At 40.5% G+C, this 22,103-nt stretch overlaps 4 protein-coding genes across 8 annotated transcripts; 2 read left to right on the forward strand and 2 right to left on the reverse strand.

Moving 5' to 3' along the window:
- The first annotated feature begins 1,064 nt into the window (after window positions 1–1,064).
- Window positions 1,065–6,964, forward strand: LOC127784014 (putative disease resistance RPP13-like protein 1). Of its 5 annotated transcripts, none has more exons than XM_052311189.1 (5): window positions 1,065–4,495; window positions 5,232–5,360; window positions 5,642–5,812; window positions 6,326–6,408; window positions 6,480–6,692. In XM_052311189.1, the coding sequence occupies exon 1, from the start codon at window positions 1,358–1,360 to the stop codon at window positions 3,329–3,331; it is 1,974 nt and encodes a 657-aa protein (XP_052167149.1). In that variant the 5' UTR covers window positions 1,065–1,357; the 3' UTR covers window positions 3,332–4,495; window positions 5,232–5,360; window positions 5,642–5,812; window positions 6,326–6,408; window positions 6,480–6,692. The 5 variants fall into 5 exon arrangements, with proteins under 5 accessions (XP_052167149.1, XP_052167148.1, XP_052167147.1 ...); XM_052311188.1 differs by having other exon boundaries at window positions 6,487–6,692; XM_052311187.1 differs by having other exon boundaries at window positions 6,495–6,692.
- On the reverse strand, window positions 6,622–7,578 carry LOC127784735 (coleoptile phototropism protein 1-like). The gene has a single exon (XM_052312083.1). The coding sequence runs from the start codon at window positions 7,288–7,290 to the stop codon at window positions 6,622–6,624; it is 669 nt and encodes a 222-aa protein (XP_052168043.1). The 5' UTR covers window positions 7,291–7,578.
- A 3,025-nt stretch (window positions 7,579–10,603) lies between these two features.
- Window positions 10,604–14,646, forward strand: LOC127784085 (peroxisome biogenesis protein 3-1-like). The gene is made up of 7 exons (XM_052311272.1): window positions 10,604–10,833; window positions 10,971–11,132; window positions 11,753–11,958; window positions 12,062–12,192; window positions 12,384–12,511; window positions 13,079–13,318; window positions 13,988–14,646. The coding sequence occupies exons 1-7, from the start codon at window positions 10,817–10,819 to the stop codon at window positions 14,244–14,246; spliced, it is 1,143 nt and encodes a 380-aa protein (XP_052167232.1). The 5' UTR covers window positions 10,604–10,816; the 3' UTR covers window positions 14,247–14,646.
- Window positions 14,647–15,228: 582 nt separating this feature from the next.
- LOC127784086 (GDP-fucose transporter 1-like) lies at window positions 15,229–17,695 on the reverse strand. The gene is made up of 2 exons (XM_052311274.1): window positions 17,550–17,695; window positions 15,229–16,568 (listed from the first exon to the last, which is right to left on the reverse strand). Exon 2 carries the CDS (start codon window positions 16,548–16,550, stop codon window positions 15,519–15,521), a length of 1,032 nt encoding a protein of 343 aa, XP_052167234.1. The 5' UTR covers window positions 16,551–16,568; window positions 17,550–17,695; the 3' UTR covers window positions 15,229–15,518.
- Between the last annotated feature and the right edge of the window lie 4,408 nt (window positions 17,696–22,103).

Below are 22,103 nucleotides of genomic sequence, written 5' to 3' on the forward strand. Positions count from 1 at the left end.
TAACTACTTACTTGAATTTTTTCTGTTGCTGGAACTTTGTATATTCCACCGACGTAACAGGGCACAAGAAGCATATTATATATTACTCCTTCCGCTTCTAAATATTTGGCACCGTTGACTTTTTAGCACATGTTTGACCATTTATCTTATTCAAAAACTTTTGTGAAATATATAAAACTATATGTATACATATAAGTATATTTAACAATGAATCAAATGATAGAAAAACAATTAATAATAACTTAAATTTTTTTAATAAGACGAACGGTCAAATATATTTTAAAAAGTCAACGGCGTCAAATATTTAGAAACGGAGGGAGTACCTACAAAAGCCTAATACAACTGTAGAGAATTCATTTACCTGGTCTAACATGTACATGAAAATTTATTTGTGATTAACATCACTGCTTCTGCATCAAATTGTTCTAGGTGCTTGTACATAGATTAACCTGTTTCAGGATGATGCTGATTTTAGTAACCTTACAATTTACTTGAAGTCAGCATCACCGGTATGTACTAGTTGCTCCTTATGACTTTCCTAGTAGCCGCTTGGTGGTCACTGGTCAGCATCACTAACATGTATTAGTTGGTCCTTATGACTTTTCAGGCCCAAATCAACTTCAAATTCTGGTTTCTCTGCAGCCTGCAGGTAACCACCCATTTCTCACTTCCTGCCACCATTTTGTCTGCTGAAAGGGGATAATTCCAACCATGGAAATAAAATTCAATCTAAAACAACACCGATGCTTTATATTTGCAATTTCCAGGAACATTATGTGGCCTTATCCTGTATTCCTGTACCATGCCCTCATTGAGAGGTCAGAATATATGAATTCGCAGTTTTACCGCCGTGCAATAGTTTTCTACAGACTCATAGGAGCTTGTTGAATATTGCAAAAAATATATTTTAGTCGCATGCTTAGGGGCAACACCGTAAAAGCTCATTTTTTTTGGATCGGAGCCAGGCCAGGCATTGACTTGACCCAAACGACATTTTCCTTATATCAGTTTCTTGATCTGAAGATCATATCATATTAAATCTTTAGTTTTCCTCGGCCACTATCGACAGTAAATCGGTCCCTGAGAGGCCTCTGATCTGCTACAGTATAATAGTACCCTTTCCCCACATCAGCCGTCCGATCCGGCAGTCACGGCACATCACAACCGTCCACCTCCCCATCACCTCCCCCAATTCCCAGTCGGTCGTGCCCTAATCCCTCATTTCCTCTCCCCTTCCTACGCGCCGCCGCCGCCGCCACCGCGACTCCTCGCATTCGTCCCCACCACATCCGAGCCAGCGGCCGCCCGCCCGCCGTCGCTACCTCCTCCTCGAGTTTTAGTATTTCTCTTTGAGTTCATGATGTCTTCCTCACTGTTCTCCTACATTTTTGGGATGAAACCCAGAATATTATCACCTGCGCTTCCTCAACAATCATATCTGTCATCAGCTGAACTACCATCTCTGACTGATCATGTCAACGAGGAGGTGGCCAAGCTCGACAGAACTGTGCGTCGAATCACTGTGGTTTTGGTTGATGCAGATGAGAGGGAAATCGCTGATGAGACTATGAAGCTTTGGATCTCTGAGCTCAAGCAAGTGACATGGGAAGCTGAGGGGATACTTGAAGATTACAGCTATGAGTTGCTCTGCAGCACCACTGTCCAGGAAGAAAAGGTAACAGATTATACAGACTTTCCAGTAAACAATCCCTCATTTCAACAGAATATACTAGACAGGATAAGCAAGGTTAGGAAATTTCTTGATGAGATCTGTCGTGATCGTGTAGACCTTGGGCTAATTGATCAGGAAGGATTGTGTAGGAAAGAATCTAGGATTAGTAGGTGCACCAGTTCTTTGCTTGATCCATTGGAGGTCTATGGCCGGGAGGATGAGAAAAAACTAATAATATCTTCTTTGCTTGATGGGTGCCTTACATTTAAGAAGAGAAGATTGAAGGAACATGAATATGAAACTTGTAAAGCTGGTGCTGTAAGGCTTATTTCTATAGTTGCCATGGGTGGAATGGGGAAGACAACACTTGCTAGGCTCGTCTATAATGACGCAAGGGTTCAAAATCACTTTGATATACAAGCATGGGTTTGGGTTTCAGAAGTATTCGATGAAGTCAGACTAACCAAAGCAGCAATCGAGTCGGTCACCACTAAACCCTGTGATCTGACTGAGCTAGAGCCACTCCAGAGGCAATTGCACAAGGAGGTCAAGGGTAAGAAGATATTGCTTGTGTTTGACGATGTTTGGAATGAGGACACCATCAAATGGGAGACGATGAAACGGCCATTTTCTGCTGTTGCTACAGGGAGCCACATGATCATCACTACTCGCAACGAGAATGTCTCCACAATTGTGCAGGCGAAGAAGGTAATTCATCTAGGTGGGTTGCAAAAAGATGACAGTTGGGCGTTGTTCTGTAAATTGTCATTCCCTGACAATGCTTGTAGAGAAACAGAGTTGGGACCAATCGGGCGGAAAATAGTAGAAAAGAGTGATGGAGTGCCACTAGTCCTGAAGACTCTAGGTGCAATGTTATCTTTAGACACAAGCTTGGAGTTCTGGAATTATGTACTGACAAGTGATCTCTGGGAGCTGGGCCCTGGATGGGACCACATCCTTCCAATTCTGAAATTGAGCTATTACAGTCTGCCTGCAATTCTGAAGCAATGCTTCACATTTCTTGCTGCCTTTCCGAGAGGTCACAAGTTTGACTTAGAGGAGCTGGTCCATATGTGGTGTGCTTTGGGTTTCATTCAGGAGGACGGTGCGAAAAGGATGGAAGAAATTGGGCACTTGTATGTAAATGAATTGGTTCGGAGATCATTTCTTCAAAATTTGCAGTTGGCTGGTTCACGGGAGAAGTTTGTCATAGTGCACGACCTCATTCATGACCTTGCTAAATCAATTGGGGGTAAAGAGATCCTTGTCAAAAAGTGTTGTGGTTCATCTGTTGGTGATTGCAATACTAGTGCCAATAATCATCTTCGATATTTAGCTGTTCTTGTTGGAACAACGCCCTTCTACTCAGACAATAAATTGGTGCCTTTTACTCTTCCGGTTGCTGGACACTTTCCCCTAAGATCACTGTCTTTTCAGAGTAAATGGAGAACTTATCTCAGAAGCTGTGTTAGAAATAACTTGAGGACGTTCTTTCAGGTGCTTGTTCAGAGCCAGTGGTGGTATAACCTTGAAGGTTGTCTGCTGCATTCACCACACCTGAAGTATCTACGAATCCTAGATGTATCATCAAGTGATCAGATCAAGCTGGGTAAATCGGTGGGGGTTCTTCATCATCTCCGCTACCTTGGGATCTGTTAGAGAGAAATTCCGGAGGCTATTTGCAAAATGTACAAGCTGCAGACTCTACGAAACACATACCCTTTTGACACGATATCTCTTCCCAGAAATGTGTCGGGACTGTCCAACCTGCGTCATCTTGTTCTTCCGAGAGAGTTCCCTGTCACAATACCATCAGGAATCCACCGGCTGACCAAACTTCAGTCACTATCAACATTTGCAGTGGCCAATTCAGGGAGCGGAGCTGCCACGCTGGATGAAATCAAGGACATTAACACTCTGCAAGGGCAGCTCTGCATCATGGATCTCCAGAACATCACACATGACAGAATTTGGGAACCAAGGAGTGCAAACCTGAGCAAGAAAAAATTAACTCGCTTAGAACTAGTGTGGAATCCTCTGCCTTCCTACAAAAGCATACCCCATGATGAGGTTGTACTGGAATCCCTGCAGCCTCACAACTACATCCAACAACTCGTAATAAGTGGTTTTAGAGGATTGAACTTCTGTTCATGGCTAGGAGACCGGTCCTTGTTTAGTTTACAAGAACTGGAGCTGTGCAAGTGCTACTACACTGATCATCTACCACCACTTGGACAATTGCCAAACCTGAAGCAGCTCAAGCTGACAAGCCTGTGGAAGCTGAGAAGCAAAGGGCCTGAGTTCTACGGCGATTGCGAGGCCCCATTTCAGTGTCTTGAGACAATGGTGGTACAGAACCTGGTTGCATGGGAGAAATGGTGGCTACCTGAAAACCATCCACATTGTGTCTTCCCTCTCCTTCATACAATTGACATCAGGGGCTCACACAAGCTCGTGTGCCTTCCACTGTCAAACCTCCATGCCCTTGCGGCAATCACCGTGTCGTCGTGCAGCAAGTTAGAGACCATAGTTGGGCTCAAGGAGCGCTGTGAAGTGACTGCTGGGAACAGTGGATTGAAAGCAGGTCAGACTAACGTGCTTCCCCCCCTCGGAAGGGTAAAGGTCACTGCTTGCCCTTCACTGGAGGAGCCTCTGATATCGATGCTTCGCCGGCAGACGGAGATCGGCTTCTACTGGGAACAAAGCCCCAGCACCTCTCCTACCGACATCGATGATTTTGGCAAGACCATGGAAAGATTGTGGCAAGGTATAGTACCACCGACATCGATGATTTTTGCAAGACCATGGAAAGATTGTGGCAAGGTATAGTACCTTATGTGAATGTGGATTTCTGTTTGGTACCAGATGCTCCTCTTCATTGCACACACCATCCTATGCATGTAAAAATAGCGTTCCTAATTCTACTTGTGTTGAATTTTTGTGGGCGGCATTGTTTTTAAGTAAAACTAGATGAATACCCCGCCGCATTGCTGCGGGAAATTAAGTTGCATAATATGTACAAATAATATGTAATATGATCAAAACCAAAAACAAATTGATAAAATTTTGAGCCTAAAATAATTAAGATTGCATGGTTTTATGAGAGAAGAAGAAGAGACAATTTAAACCATAGATGTATGATCCAAAGGCTAGAAATATTGAGGTGATGTGGCTTAATGAGAGAAGAGAGAAATAACATTAATTACACTTAGTGGGGATGAACTATATAAATATATAGGATTTCACACTGCCTACTGCTATGGCTTAATTGATGGACTCAAATTACCACCTATACCATGCATTTATTTTTTTGCCAAACAAGAGTTGTTAAGGTTCATTGAGCTGCTGCTTTTAGGATTCAATATGTTTACTGGTCCTACCGATGCTTCCTTTATGCCTGCTGTTTATGCATTTTGGCGGGACATGAATAACTCATCGAATTATGTTTGACCTACGAGATTGATATGCGCCATGATATATACCGATTTCATCATCTTGGAAACTAGTAAAGGTTTAAAGATTGTTTCTCATCAAGATGCTTTTTCTGTCTCTGTTGCAGTTTTGCACTTACCAGCTTCAGTCATAGATGCGATGTCAAGAGATGAATTAATTCCAACAATTTCTTTCATGGACCACAAAGAGACCGAATTTCTTCCTGAGTTCTTTTGGAGATTATTGCACTGAGTTGGTAAGTTTCTGTTGCAGTAATTAAGTTCTTTTGGCCTACTAAATTAGCGTAGCACTGTAACCCGCCTTTGCGCTCTGTTTATTAGGCTTTCTTTGGCCTACAAAGGTTCTTATATGCTTTCGTTTCTCCTTAATAATCTACGCCTGGCAAGATTTCTGCTAGACCTTCTGAAAAAGGATTCAGCTAATGGTTATTCCGTACACTGCAGTATATACAATAACTTACTGTCATGCCTAATATAAAGATCGGCAATGAACTACTCTTCCTTAAATATTGCGCAGGATTTCAGAACAATAATATAGCGAAGATGGTGAGGGTGATGCAAAACCATTGCAATATGAAGCGCTGCAATGACATCATGGACATGCCCACGAGGAGGGGACTCTCTGAGCTGCTTGAAGGTGAATCAGAGATGCATTGCGATCGGCTGGTGCACCGGACAGAGCTGAATGGTGAGTGCAAAATCCATACGCTTTACTGTATCCTGAAAAGTTTGCAAGTCTTGGGCATAACCCAGTAGTGTTCTTTTTTGCTTTATCGATGTTCTTTTTTACTTTGAGTTATATTTGGTCATGTGTGTTATTTTGTGGTGGCGCGAGTTCCTGTACTTCTTGCTGTTCTTTAGCGTGTTTGGGTGCCTCTTGCGCATTCGGGAAAAAAGAAATCTTACTCCCTACTGCCTCTAAAAAATAAATATTCACTGCGTGCTGGTTTGGTTCAGTTCCTGTGTTGTAAGTTTTGACAAAGATTAGGGTATGCAAATGCTTTGAAGTTGTTCTTCCCTAATAATATTGGAATCCAGGATAATCCCTTTTGGTGTGAAAATATTCAGTCTAGTTGATTAGCTGAGGAGATGATTTTGTGGTTTAATTTCATAATATTGCACTGTGGTATTGCATTTTTCTGCTTATATACCGCCTTATTTGAATGTAATTTCATCCTAAATGCTATTCTGGTTCTTGCAGAAATTCTCCAGATTGTTGGGGTATACAATACCGTTGGGGAGAAAATTGTATTATTTCCAGAAGTAATGTAGCTTGTGCAGTTGGTAAGCTCCATGATGTCATGACAATACTGATGACGATGGCTAGAATTTATGATGATGTGATCATCTAGTAGTTGTTAGTTTTGCAGGATTCGAATTCAGTGACATTGTTATGGCATGGCATGGTGTGACATTGGAGCGATCTGGAGCGTTGAAATCTAATCGAACGGTCTGCTGCGCCGGCCCACCTGCAGCCTCCGTTTTCAGCCCACGCTCTCAGTTTCCTGCCGCCCGACGCCCAAATCCCCCGTGGTCGCATCGCCGCCTCGCCGCTTCGCCTTCCTCGCCCGCGCCAGGCCACCGCCACACCAGGCCGGAGAGGCGCCAGGCCGCCGCGAGTGGGGAGGGGACCAGGCGGCCGCCTCGCAGCTTCGCCTCCCTCGCCCGCGCCAGGCCGGAGCTAGCTGGAGCCGCCGCCGCCACGCCAGGCCGGAGAGGTGCCAGGCAGCCGCGAGTGGGGAGGGGACCGGGCGGCTGCCTCACAGCTTCGCCTACCTCGCCGCGCGAGGCCGGGGCCGAGGCCTTGCCGTGCCGCCGCAACCAGGGCGCCCTGCCCTGCCGCCACGACCGGGGGCGTGTGGAGGCGTCCGGCCACCGGGCCAACGGCGGCTGCATGTCGAGGAAGGCAGAGGCGCAGAGAAGCGCGGCCGCGTTGCGCACTGATAGCTGGAAGTTGGCACCGTAGCAGTCGCGCGCGGCCTTGTCGAAGGCATCGACGCCGCCGGGCAGCGTGGAGAGGTCAAACTCGACGGTGGTGGTGATGCCACCACGCGCCGCCGCGACGGCCTTGCGGATGTAGCCGCACTTGGGCACCATCACCGCCTGGTAGGCACGTATGAAGCAGTTTTTGTCGATGCCAGTGTCAGAGTTCTTAGTTTTTGTCATTTTGTTTTTACTTCTCACACTATAATTTGATCCAAACTGTTGATGGTTTGCTTAGGAAAGTGGTATGGCATACCTGCTGAAATGTTGAAAATACTGATCAACACAGTACCAAACAAATATCTGAATTTGTATTCCAAATAATTCATCTCTTTTTTGTACATTGTGTCTTGATTGTGTGAAATGAGAAATATACCTTACTTATCTTACTTATCTTGTATCCATGGCAATATGGCATTTCTAAACCATGTGAAAATTGGGCTAAGCAATTGCTTGAAGTGACTGAACTGAACTTTCTGAGAAAAACATTTTCAGGTTTAGCTTGAACTGTAGGGAAATCCAGGATAGGAGTTGCCAGTTTGTAGCTGCTTACAATCAGGCTAATGTCAGTGGTGTCAAAGTGAACACCGTGATTGGGACCTCCGCGGGATTGGAACTCTGCCGGCAGCCCTGCTTTGGTGCGGGATCGGGCGCGCGCGGGGCAGCGAGACTGGAGCGCGTGTGCGGGATTGGGGAGAGCCGCGGGATTTGGGCATTGGGCGGCAGGAAACAGAAAGCGTGGGGTGAAAATGGAGGCTGCAGGTGGGCCGGCGCAGCAGACCGTTCGATTAGATTTCAATGCTCCAGATCGCTCCAATGTCACACCGTGCCATACCATAACAATGTCACTGAATCCGAATCCAGTTTTGCAAGGATGGTTCTCTAAACTAACAAATCACTTTTTGTATATACAGTTGTGATCATATCCTTACATGGGATATTGCCCTATGTAATCTGAAAATAAAGAAGCTGACATGTTATTTGGTTTGTCTGTTCTCTGTAATATATGATAAGCATATGACTTGTGAATATATTTGGGGGATATTTTGTTTTTTAGTTCTGACAGAATTGGGTGGAGCACCGAGCCATTGTTTAGTTCCCAACTTTTTCTTCAAACTTCTAACTTTTTTATCACATCAAAACTTTTCTACACACATAAACTTCCAATTTTTTTCTTCAAACTTCCAATTTTAGTCAAATTTCTAATTTTGGCGTGGAACTAAACACACTCTAAAATGGGGTCATGTCTAGTCAAGTCAATTGTGCAGAAAATAAATGAAAACTGAGTTAAAATTCTCGTAGCACTAAGGTCGTATTCTTTACACATTTTACACGTGGATTTTTGAGGGAAAACGTGTAATATGTGGAAAGAATAACATTTGTTTTTCTAACAAACCTTATTCATGACTCTCCTTCGCCCATATCTAGAGGAGCTTAAAATTCTAAAAAAACAGCTGGTGAGAATATAGTGGTAGTAATATGGAAAAAATGGGTTTCCCCATTTCTGGCTTCTAGTTTATTTTGTAAATTCTACAACTATATATTCTCAAAATCTGAGTGAAGATCTGAACTGATTGGAGAGCTTCTGGCAATTGAAGATTCTAGGAGAAGCTGCAGTTGCCAGAAACTCCCCCAAACATGCCCTTAGTTAGCCAAACATATATAATTAGTTGAATTGTAAACTAATGCTGGCTAAATCGAATAATCTTGCCAGTTGGAGAGGATACCATTTGTTACAGGGGTAGAATAAAATCTAATGCTGAACATTTACTCTGATACTACAACCAACTACTCTAAAATCACATATTATATTAGCCCTATCATATAAGTGGCGGAGAAGCAAGCTACGACCTAGCACCACTGTCTTCTGGGTTAGTTCTTGGTATGACAAAATTAATGTTTACCATGATATTAAGTCAAAAGACTGAGTAAATTGCGACATAAAGTACTAGCAAAGAAAAGTTATTACAAACCACAGTTTACGATATTAAGAATAATGGACAGCCGAGCCACCACCCCTGCTAAATTTGAGCTCAATAATAGGGTAGTAGCTATTAGTGTACAATTAATTAAATTTTGATCATTACAAACTTGAAAAATAAATTTATTTGATATTTTAAAGGAACTTCTATATTAAAAATTTCTACACAAAACACATTATTTAGCAGTTTTAAAAAATATGCTAATGAAAATTGAGATAAAATTAATATCTTAATCAGAAAAATAAAAAAAGAACGAGTTACATAATGCATCACGACACCTAATTCTGTAGATTTTACCATATTTCTATGTCCACAACTATCAACATGAAGTACTCCCTCCATTCCATAAAAAACCAACATACTGCTAGATGTGATACATTCTAGTACAACGAATCTAGATATACATATGTCCAGATTTGTTGTATTAGAATATATCACATCCAGTTCTAGATTTATTTTATTTTTTTGACGGATGGAGTAATGTAAAAGAAAAATAACTGATCCAATCAAATAGATGTGTCCAATCTCGGGGTTTTTAACTATTTGCCACTCTTACGGAGTGGCACTACTGAGATGCCACTCTTCCAAATTTTGTTATACAAACACTATATGAGAGAGGTATTTTCCTAATTAAAGTGCCATATCAGCCAGAGAGACTTAAAATAACCTTTTTACCCCTAGTTTAAGAAATATGAGAAATTATATACAAATATATATAAGAAAATATTATTTAGGAGTATATCTTAAAAAAGAGTTATCATAGGCAAATATACGGCGAACAAGTTCACCATAATTTAATAATAGATTCAACATAGGGTTAAACATGTGAACTTGTTTAACATATATTTGTCCGTGATAACTCTTTTTGAGATATAATATAGTACTTACTACGTTGAATCTATTTTTAAATTGTGGTGAACGTGTCCGACGTATATTGCTTGTGATAACTCTTTTTTAATATAATATACTGTATTGAATCTGTTATTAAATTGTGGTGAACTTGATCAACGTATATTTGCTCGTGATAAATATTTTTTGAGATATAATATACTATGCTAAATCTATTATTAAATTGTGGTGAACTTGTTCAGCGTTTATTTGCCCGTGATAGCTCTTTTTTAAGATATAATAAACAATATTTTCTTATATATGTTTGTATATAATCTTTCATATTTCTCAAACTAGGGGTAAAAAGGTCATTTCAAGTCCCTCTTGCTGACGTGGCATTCTAGTTAGGAAAAATACCTCTCTTATGTGGTGTTTGTGTAAAAAAGTTTGGAAGAGTAGCATCTCAATAGTGCCACTCCGTAAGAGTGGCAAATAGTTAAAAAAAAACCTCAATCTCCCCGTGATAAACCCAGCCAAACACGACACGCAGAACTAAAATAAAACACAAGGTACAAACAAATCCACTCAAAAAAAAAAAGAAAGAAAAAACAGGGTACAAATCCACTGCTAAACACACAGGGTTTTAGCAGAGCTTGTGTTGTGTTGCTCATCCGACACCCAATCCCAGATGGCTCTGCTCTGTGTCTCTCCTCCGCTACCTTTTGCGTTTTCCCCCCTCCAACTCCTCTCTATTTCCTTCGAAGCCCCTCGTTCCCCTCTCTCTCTCTCCTCCACCTCGCTCCCACCTCCTCCTCCTCGGCTTTGCTGATCCAGGACGAGCCAATCGAGCTCGCCGGCGGGCGGAGCCACCACCACCACCACCCATCCCCGGCGCCGCCATGCTGGCTTCCGCGAGGTGAGGGTTTCTTGGGGGGGATATGTCGGACTCCTCCTTTTGCTTTGCTCTTGAGGTGTTCGGCGAATTGCTTGGGTGGGATGGGTGATTGATTGATTGATTTGATTTGATTCGCTGGTGGGGGATTTGTGTTGCAGGGGGTTCTGGGGGCGGCACCGGCGGAAGATACTGGTCTCGCTCGGGGTCGCCGGCGCCGGCTACGCCGCGTACAGGTACTTGGACTCGCACCGGAGGCAGCTCGTCCGGGTGGAGCAGCGCGCGCTGGAGGAGCGCGCCGCCGAGGAGATCATCAAGAACCAGTAAGATGCTCGCGGCCTCGTCGCCTCCGTCTTACTTGCTACCTACTTGAGTGGGGTTTAATCGGGGGGTTTCTTCTTCTTGCATTGCTATCATGCTGTGTTCGTCTTTGATGGGTAGCCTAGCAACAGCAAAGTTGGGGGTTTGAGGGTAGGATTATAGATTCTACGGTTGGGGTTTGAGGAAAAAATAGAAACCTTTTGTGGTGCGCCTATTGTTCTAATTGCAGGGGATTAGTTTCTTAGTTGTGTTCAGTTGGGTTGGGGATTTCTGTTCTTGCATTGTTACTTTCCCAAGTCATTCTGGTCCTTTTAACTATTTTAGACGATTTACATCGCCTTTTTTTTTATAAGAGGGATGGAGAGAAAATCTTATTCTCTCTTATTTATGCTAGTTAGATGAGGACTGCTGTGATTGATGTTCATGGAGTTTATGTTATTGATCCTACATACCTTAAGAACAAGAATCAACTATAAGGTATCAACATGTTAGAAAAGGTGTGATTTGGCTGTTGTTGTAGTAATGTACTGTCTCTGATGTATAGAGAATAGTGAAATCTTGAGTATACCATTGTTTCCAAAACAGACTGCTTTGTGATCGTTTTCTATGCTTCTTTTTGTAGATTGCAGACCCACTTTGAAAATGTGCAGAAGATCTCAGACACGACCACACTGCCTTTTGCTATGCATTATCTCCGTTCAAGGATCATGGAGGAATTGGATATTTCACACCTGACTGAGAAGCTAATGCACGGGAAGGGAGAATCCAGTGCCCCTGCCCTGACACCAAAGGAGAAGTATGACACTTGGGAGAAGATCAAAATTTTGAGTACGCTTCTTCTTATCTTACATGGTTTCGTGTTGCATGCCTTGTTGAATTTTTCTTTGTCCAATGAACTATGAGAAATTATGGATTTATATTGTTGTTTTAGGTTTCACAAGGACTGTTTCTTCAATATGGGCGATGACGTTGCTTAGCTTATATGTTAGAGTCCAGGTCACCATATTAGGCAGACATCTCTACTTAGATTTTGCTCGTGTTACGGATGGTGCGCAATTACAGGTAATATTTACCCTCCATGTCCTGTTCTCAGTCATTTCTACTATATGAAAGTTATGAGATGCTTAGATGATATTTCTTTATCTTAATCATCATGTATTGACGCTTGTTCTCTTGAAGGTTAAAATTCAAAATTATGCTTGAGTGATTTGAGCCCAAGCTATTTGCTGATATTGAAATGTCTCCATTTGTAGGAGGGTTCTGACACCTTTAGCAAAAGTGGGCACAAAGACTTTCTTGCAACTGCTGATTACCTTGCCACATATGGTATCAATGCATTAATTACAAAGATGCAGCATGCTGCAACAGAAATCTTGAAAGAGTAAGTGTTTCTTTCCCTGTCCATATGGTCATTACATCACCAATTTTTTATTTATTACTCTATCCTTCCAAAAGTCTAAGTCCTATTTCATTCTTTGGTTTTTCCAAAAGTCTAAGTCCTATTTGTAGTCATTATGTGCTATATTAAATTTTTGATAGGAACTCAAGAAGTCATTTTAGTACTTATTGGTTGCATGTTCATTGGTTTCGTCACATGATGAATGAGTTAACTACACCTTGGTCTTGGTGCAAAAAGAAATAGGACTTAGACTTTTGGAAGGAGGGAGTATTGTATAACCAACATGATCAGCACTTTAGCATTTAATGTATAAAGAGAAAAAAAGAAGAGTGTTTCAGTTTTACTTGCTGAAATAAGCATTACACCTTCCGTCCCAAAAAGACCTGTCCAGGTGCATAGCCAGAAATCAAGTCTTTTTGGGACAGAGGGTGTACAGAAACAGCACTGATTCATCAGAGTGTATCCAGACTTCCGTGTTCGCTTCAAATTACCTAGAATTATATAACATGGTGTGTTTCTCTTAGTAATACTTCATGGGAAAATATGCAGGAAACAACTGAAAGACCCTATGGGCATTGATGAAGTCCTAGAAACAATTTTACAAATATTGAAGCAGTTCATGGGTCTTTGTGAAGATAACTCTTGGATAAACTACCTTGTACCTGAGAATGCCAATGTGTATGCACAGTTGATGGCTGTGTCCAGTAGTGGCTTTGATGATTCTTCACTTCTGAAGGATGTTAGGAAGCTTGATCAGTTAATGTCTGAGACACGTATAGTTTTGTCAAGGTAAAATGCTAATCCTCTGCATGTTTAGCAATATGGTAATTTGCACTGCAAATTTGTTTTCTCAATCTTTCACATGGCTGCCCATTATTTTCATCATCAGTTTTGATTCCTTCAAAATGCTTCACAAATACTTTTGATCTCCTATGAACTAATCTATATCATATGGCATGTGCTATGTAAGCAACTAGGTTGTTGTTTGATGTTTTACTCTTAAGAGGGGATTAGGTTGAAAACTTGAAACACATAAAGATGGAATGGGAGTGATGAAATTGAAAGTATTTAACATCAATATTTTCAACACAATCAAGTGGTACAATAAATTTTCCTCTTGTCATCTGTACACATAGCATTATTATGACATTGCTTCTGGACAAATAAAGGAGCTCTGTTTCTATGAGATTGGATTTTCTCATTTGCTATACATATACGAAGGAATGCAGTCTCATTTTGTATATAAGAAATCATCAATACAATTCATAGACCAGTGGGACTACTTCGGATTGAGAAAGGAAATGTTTGGTTGTGATAGGAAGGTTGTATCCTTTTACAGTAATTATTGCAAAGTTTGAAGATCAGTGGCACATTTGCGATTGACTCTTTTAACAACTGTATTTATTTCTTAAAAGGGATTCCATGAATATCCTACATAATCGAACATTGTGGTTTCAGTGATGATTTCAGAAATATCATGGATAGATCATTGAAGAAGATAGCTAGCGTGGTGGTAGAGGACTTGGCTGTACAGATTGGAGCTCCAATTCCTCCACCTGGATTGCCCTTAGCAAAGCTCTTGGCCAAAGTAGCTCAACTGAGTTTGCCATTGCTCGAGGAGCCAGATAAGAACAAGCACATTCAGATTATCCGAAGTATGCCTGAAGTGGAACTCTTTTACACTTTCCTCTACGCAAACATGCCACCAGAAACATAATGAAGCACACTGATGTGGAATGCAATACATTGGTCCCGAATTTTGCCATTAGAACAAGTCTGATATTTTGAGCACTTTCTGAACTCCGGAAACAGAAGGCGGAGAGAAGACTGATTTATGCTCCTTGCCCCTATGTATGCTGGAGATGTCCAGTTGTCACTAACACGGATCTAACTGAGCGCAGTCCTTTCTTAATTCATTTCTCTGCTTGTGTGCTTCTAGCTAGAACCAGCACTGTTTCAGCCCTTTTTTTATATATATTTTTGAGATCTTACTATGGAAATTGTACTTGACCAGGGTTTCAATGGTTTATGTAAAGTGTGATATACATGTTACTATTTCTTTGCTCCTTCATTCAGAATGTAAAATTTTCTACCCAATGGTTTTGAGATTGCTGATATATACATGCTTCCCCAATTGCGCGGTGAAAGTGACTGCATGAATTGAAGATTCTAGTGACATCTCATCCAATTCCAATTCATGTAAGATCAGCCTACATGAGCACACATTAGCACTTGAAGATTGTACTTGACAGAGGTCTGGTAGTTAAACTCAGTAGCAACTGGGAATAATCTTTGTTCTGATTCCTGTGCATGAATTGCTTATGGTAGCCTCTAGACAAATTTCATTAGGATGTGTCAATTTTGACTGCTACTTCTTCAGATATCATCAGTTAGAAAAGAGGATTGATCTTGCACATTTCATTACTAGTGCTTACCTTCCATCAACTTCTCAATGATGAAACCCGCAAATAAAGAAAAACTTGACATTCCGAGGAATTAGCCAAATGCTGGTGTACATGGTTAGAAGGACAAATTGTTGTAATATGCCCTTTTTTTTTCTATGATATTTTGCAACATGCGAAATATTTTCATAGAAATTAGCACTGAAATATTGAAATGCCCATCACAGCACAAGTAAAAGAAAGACCATGTTTAATTGAATACCATCACAAGACAGAATCAAGAAGTGCCAGTAACTATTATCTATCCAATAGAAACAATAAGAGAAATCCATGTTCAATGATAAGTTTTGTCAGCTATGATATGTCCATACTCCATACCAGCAGTGTATTACAAGTTTACAATTGGCATAAGCCATTCCACGAAAAAAACAACAGCAGTGCTATTTGTATTCAGTATTCCTGAAGAAATTGGGTGACACAAGGAAGTTGCTTCTAGATTAACATTGTGATTTGTTGCAGGGATTCACACTACACAAAAGCCTATTTCAAGATTAAAGGATCTCTGAATGTAAATCTAAGCATGCAAGTCAAGCATTGGAGCTTTTAGAAGTTGGAACCAAACTTTGTTTCTCCTCATCAAGCTCAATGCCCTCATTGTCATCTTTGGTTTGCTCAGATGATTCTGGTTCATGCTGCGGCGCGGTAATTCCTTTCTTTGTAACCGATTGCTGGTAGAGAACTCCACCAGCAATGGTGAAGAGCAAGCAGATCAAACCGAACGGGCTCGAGTGCTTGTCCCAGATCAATACATTGATCGCCACGGTGAGGAACTTGTTGACTACCCCGGTCACTGTAAATGCTGTTGCTGAGATAGCTTTCCTCGTCGCGAAACCGAAGAAGCTGATGAGCAATCCAAACACACATGACAATGCCACCGCCACAAATGCATCAACCTGAAACCACCTCTCACCCCTTGATTCTATCGCGGTGAAGAGCGATTTGTACTCCCCTGTCAAGAACCAAAAGAAGGGGGCCATCATCAGCGAAAGAAGGTTGTTGTAGAGCACAAAACCCCAAGTGTTGAGCCCCAAATTTGTCACAATGTGCTTGATGTACACCATCTCAGTTGTTATGATCACCAGATAAGCAAGCGCCCACGAGTACGCGGTGAGGCTGAATGCTGAATCTGTTATCACATATCCAACTGCTCCTCCCAATATGACCACAAGGGACAGGAATGTGAGCTTGGAAGGACATGGCTGCTTCCGAAAGGCGGTGTCAGCGATGGCAACCAAAAGCGGAGTCAAGGATCTGAACACTATGAAAGTGTCGACATTGGCATGGTAGAGGAGGTTTGTGTTGGTGAATATGGCAAGGTAGAAGACAATTGCGGCCGGCGCGAATTTCTTGGCATTCTCCAAGTTGAAAGGATCATGGCAGAGAAAACCTAGCTTTCCAAGGATCCACACACCACCAGCAGATGTCAAGTACTGCAATGCAGTCAGGAGAGCAGGATAGCCGAACTTTGTGACGGCATACTTGTTAATGATTGCAAGCAAGCTTGAGCATAATGCATAGCCTATCACAAGGCTGCTCGTTGCGTAGTACTGTTTCGCCATTAAGAGTAGAGTGAAAACCTGCAATTGCGTAAATATCAGCAAAATATTCATAAACCTGCAATTACTAATGCAGGATGTTTGAATGTGCTATATTTTCCAAGTATTTTGTGGTCGATCTGGCTCCTAAAGAAAATAAAAACAAGAGTATATGTATATGCTTTCAAGTAAGTCATTCTTGACTAGTAATTATAAACAGGCAAGGACATGTGATGATGTGAAATGACTACCTGGCTACTGCAAACTCTCAAGATATCCAATATATGCGAATTAGATAAAGATTGTTTACAACTGATTGATAAAATAAATTTAGGATGGGCCATGCTATTTCACTTTGCTTCTGCATGTAGGACTAGCAAACCTAAGGCATTAAAATCAAAAGTAAATCACAACATGTCATATTGCTTGGCAGCTGCAGAGTTGAGAAGAAATTTTTTCTGTCTAGAGCTCACATCCACATGAATGAACACAGCGATGCCGTGTAACAAAACAACAACTCCACACTAATCACTTCATTTCCCTTGTGAAGAAGATCCAAATAACTCATCTTGTACTGGTAGACAGTATTAAACACCAAGATGAACACAAACCCCAACTACTCAAATTAATGCACACAATTCGGTTTTGTTCCCTTCATTGCATCAATCAGAACTGTAGAAAGAATAACCCACTAGTTACAGCCATTGGAAACCGCAGAAAATCTCCAAAATTGGCACATTTTACCACTGCCGACAAGCCGCACAATAGCAAAGAGAAAAAAGGAAACTATCAACCCACAAGAAAGAATGGCGGCAAAAAATCCTATTTTTCGGCAAAAAGAACCCATCCAAGAAACCCTACGAACCCCCCCGATTCCACGGAATTTCCCCACAGATTTTCATTTTTTTTCCTCGAGCTCGCCTCAACAAGAAAGAACCCAAAACGACAGCAGTGACAGAAAAAAGAAAAGAAAAGAAAAGAAAAGGACAGCAGCTTCAGATCAGGAACAGAGAGAGGACGAACCGAAGCAAATTAGGAGGCAGCAGATGCGAGATGGAGAAGCAGCAGGGATGGATGGAGACCGCGTGCTCCGCTCTCGCAATGCGATGTGAGATTGCGAGATGTGAATGCGTGTGTGGGTGCGCGTGTGTGTGGCTGGGACTCGACTGAATTTTATACGGGGAAACGGAGGAGGAGAAGAGAAGATTCAAACCAATTAACTGACTTTAATTACAGTGATTATCACGGCTTTGGCAATTTGATGACAGATACTGGGGCATTAATCACGGCTCTAGTTTGGGTGGTTTACCTCTGTGGAATTTTTTTCCCACTGTAAATTTTTAGGTCGATTTTTTTAACTGGTATTTGTTTTTTTTTTCAATTTAACCGTTCAGTCAGGGGTGGATCCAGCATGGGGGCGGCAGGTCTCGAGTCCCCACTACTAGCGTGAAGACTATGAGAAACCTCACGAAAACCCCACTAAAATTTTTTACCATATGTAAACGGGAGGAGGAGGACTATAACTCTATCTAGTTTGCTCAGAACACACTGCTATTTCTTTTTGGATCCACCACTGCATTCAGTGGATGTTTGAAATGAAATTCAGAAATTGGATGGCACCTTATTTCAAGTCCTTGTTGATTAGTGGCCTTTTCCGTTAGATTTTCGGTCCAGTTCAGACGAAAGAATTTATTAACAAAAAAAAGAGGATGTTATTAAAGTGTGTAAATTGTAACGTTGTAAATATAAGAACTTATGCTCATTTTAATATAATCATTTAAGAATATTTAGTGGTGAAAATTTATTAAATAGTAAAGTTAAAGCTTAGAAGTATTCTGGCTTTTGGGATAATATGTACAGTGGAGAAAAACTTTAAGAGGACAGTAGGTAAAATGGTGACAAAGCTACTCCCTCTTTCCATATTATAATGTTTCGATTTTTTTCTCGTCAAACCTTTTTAAGTTTAACTAAATTTATAAAAAAATATAGTAATATTTTTAATATAAAATAAATATATTATTAAAATATATTCAATGGGTCTTTTGTTTTAATTAATCCTTTAACTGCCCTTTGCTTCAAAGTTCAATCCACTCTGAAGACTTTAGAACTACCACTCTCTACTCTAGTGTCTTGATGCAACGTATCAAACAAATTATTTCTGCTTTCGCATAACTACAATTTGTAGTATTGACTTGAAAATTAGGAACGAAATTACTTTCTTCCTTCTCTAATTTTCAGGAAGAAATTGGTTACTTTCTTTTCCAAAACCAGTTAGGAAATACATTTCCTCCTACTTAATTCGAAATGGAGAAATCATTTTCTAGAACTTATTTAAACAAAAAGTACATCTCCGTTTTATTTTGAAATCTAAACATTCAACTGTACCACCTAAGATCGAGTGTCAACTACTAGTGTATATGTCGTGCCAAAGAGAATACAACGTGCCATGCCATGCCAACGACCGTGGTATCACCCTGACAGGAAATTAAATAAATCCCTAAATGAATATACAAGGTGGTGGATCTTATTGTTCTACTCAAGGGTGCACCTGCGCACATTCTACGTACATGCAGTGCATAAATATCGTACACACATAGTATGATTTAATTGTTTGTGAAAAATTAAAACCCTATTATGATGAAAGAAGACCAGATTTAACTACTATATTTTCTAATCATATTAAATATATACAGGAAAAGGTCCAAATATCCCTCCCGCTCCCTCCCTTGAAAGAAAACTGAGTGATGATATAACCTTTTCTTTTTTAACGAATAGCATCAGACATCGCGGTTGTTTCATTGCATAGAGTAAAAAAAAATGCAAGAATGACACCCTGAAAAGTAGTTAATGTCATGGTTATGGATACCACATATCTAATGGTTAAGGCTAGGAACGAAAAAATAAATCTGCAATCACGCACTAATAACACCTACATAGAACCAGGAGAAGACTAGCATTGGACCAATCGCCGCTAGGCTAACAAATAGGCTATAGTTGAACCGCCCAAAACCAAACCCTAACAACCGAGCATTGCAATTAACTCTATCCATGCCTTTAGGATTGAAGAGGAGAGGGTGAAAGAGAAGAATGGATCCGCCCTACTACAAGAAAAATACTTTGTAGAGATATTTTTCTAGTATTATAGAGACACTTTTCAAATGCCTTTACAATACTTTAGAGGCACTTTAAAAAAGTCTAATAAGTGTCTTATGGTGAATTATCTCTACAAACGAAAAGACATTTTATAAAATGTCTATAAGATGGTAGAGGCATTTTCTAGAGACACTAAATTATACCACAAACATATGAAACCAGCATTTTCTAGAGACATTAAATTGTACCACAAACATATGAAACCAGTCTAAAAAAGAGACATTTTATAAAATATCTATAAGATGGTAGAGGCATTTTCTAGAGACATTAAATTGTACCACAAACATATGAAACCAGCATTTTCTAGAGACATTAAATTGTACCACAGACATATGAAACCAGTCCCAAAAAGGAGAATAAAATACTTTCTTTGCTTTTGTCAAGCCTTGAACACAAACATATGAAACCAAGTCTAAAAAAGGAGAATAAAATAGTTTCTCTGCTTTTGTCAAGCCTTAAACCCATGACCTCTTGGAGAAATCTTTTCTACCTTTAATGCACTAACCAACTCAACTACATGTCATTACTTGTATGTTTGTGCCTTTAGTTACTTATATTTACTCCTTCAGTATACATTATCATTCTAAGAAGTGTCTTTACATAGTTTAAAATGTCTCAAGAAAATACTTTTACATATCAGTGCCGAAATATTGCCTCTACAAGATAAAATCTAATAAAATGAGCTGAAAATATCTCTAGAGTAAAAGTTTTCTAGGTAATTTTTAAAGTGCCTCTATAAAGTGTCTCTACAATATAAAAACTCATGATCTTAGAAGAAATTTGCAAAACACCTCTACAAAAGTATCTCTATATGAGGTTTTTGTTGTAGTCCTCTTCCACAAGGATTGTCAACATGGCCAACTTGCATTAGCTAGGGCACCACTGTAAGAGGACAAACATCTAGAGAGAGCATGCACAAACTGTTTGAGAGAAGTTTTGGCAAGGAAGCCTCCTAGAGGACGTCTCTAGGGAGAGAAGAGACGATGAGTACCGCCGCCATCCGTTGAGGTCTTGAGGAGAACCAAGACAAGGTTTTTACCCAGCAGTCCACTAGAGGGAGAGAGACAACTCAACAATGCCCCTAAGATGGAAAACGACACCTAAAGCGGTGTTGTTTTCATCCCAGCAAGGTCGGGCTAGGTTTTACACCTATTGTCCGCCCTTTGCCGATCCGCAACTATCGCTTCATTACTCCATCACCGGCCATCCTTCGTCAGCGGGTGGACACCACTATACCGACACCTTCCGTCGGCCAGCCTCCGCATGCCTCTATGGCATACCCATTGTCACCGGCCTCTCTGTTGTCACTGCGTCAACCTCTCGCGCCATTAGTCGGGCTGGCTTCCCTACCGTCGCCTACACCGACCTCCTGACACCACTCGCGCTAGCCACCCGCAGTCGCCGTGCCGATTTCGACCAGAAACTTATACAAGTCTAGCTAAAACTTGAATATGGGCAAACAGGTTTCACTATAAGGAACCTATCCGTTTGAGCTACTCCCTCCAGTTCTATAATAATTGACATTTTGGATAAGCTTAAGGTCAAACTTTTATAACTTTGACCATCAATAACTTTAAAAATATTTAGTTTAAAGAAACTATAACAAAATATATAGATTTGTCTGTCAAAGCACTATAATAAAAGTAAGCATGCATTTAATTATTGTATATATTATAATAGAAAAATAAGGTCAAAGATATATTTTATAGACCGTGTCATTGTCTAAAATGTCAATTAAAATGAAACCGGAGGAAGTATGTTTACTCTGCATTTAGTGTCCTAAATATTGAAAACTTTTGTATGACTCCCAAAAGTGGTTTCGGATGTTGGTACTGTATATGGAAATTATCTCTAGCTACAAAAGAAGTAGTCCAATCTCCTCCTATTGCTTAAGGATGTGGCACTGTTTATTGTTGATTAACCATGCGTCGTCGTCACTCGTCACTGCTCAGTGCTCACAAAGAAACCTCATATAAATCACAAAGACTTTCGAGATTTGTATTGGAATTAATTAATCCTCTACTTGAATACATTTAATTGGGATCTGGAACCCAGTGAAGAGGGGCGTGTCGAAGGTGTCCATGGATCGAGAATCAATCAAGGCCGAGACTGCAGAGAATGATAACTTTATAGCTTGGGAAGCACATAAGTCAGCTCTTGTAAGATTAATGATGTATATAAAAAAATTAGATATAACAATGTTTAAGTGTTACACCTTCATCAGTCCACAGTTTGCACTTCAGCTTACCAGCTACAACCAAAGGCCCCATCGGTAGGTTCGCCTAATAAACCAAAGGAAAAAGTTAAAATTTGAATTTTTAAATTTAATTTTAAAGTTGATTTTGAGATATTTTCAACGTATTGTATCCCTTGTAATAATATGGGATTGAGGGAAAATATTAGCAGACGTTAAAATAGAAGTTC

This window comes from Oryza glaberrima, chromosome 9, assembly GCF_000147395.1.
Source record: "Oryza glaberrima chromosome 9, OglaRS2, whole genome shotgun sequence".
Lineage (NCBI taxonomy): Eukaryota > Viridiplantae > Streptophyta > Magnoliopsida > Poales > Poaceae > Oryza > Oryza glaberrima.

Coding starts and splice junctions, on each gene's coding strand:
- LOC127784014 (XM_052311189.1), top strand. CDS start 1,358: ATGATGTCTTCCTCACTGTTCTCCTACATTTTTGGGATGAAACCCAGA.
- LOC127784735 (XM_052312083.1), bottom strand. CDS start 7,290: ATGACAAAAACTAAGAACTCTGACACTGGCATCGACAAAAACTGCTTC.
- LOC127784085 (XM_052311272.1), top strand. Junction 11,133..11,752: donor GAGGAGATCATCAAGAACCA/GTAAGATGCTCG, acceptor TTCTTTTTGTAG/ATTGCAGACCCACTTTGAAA. Junction 13,319..13,987: donor ACACGTATAGTTTTGTCAAG/GTAAAATGCTAA, acceptor TTGTGGTTTCAG/TGATGATTTCAGAAATATCA.
- LOC127784086 (XM_052311274.1), bottom strand. CDS start 16,550: ATGGCGAAACAGTACTACGCAACGAGCAGCCTTGTGATAGGCTATGCA.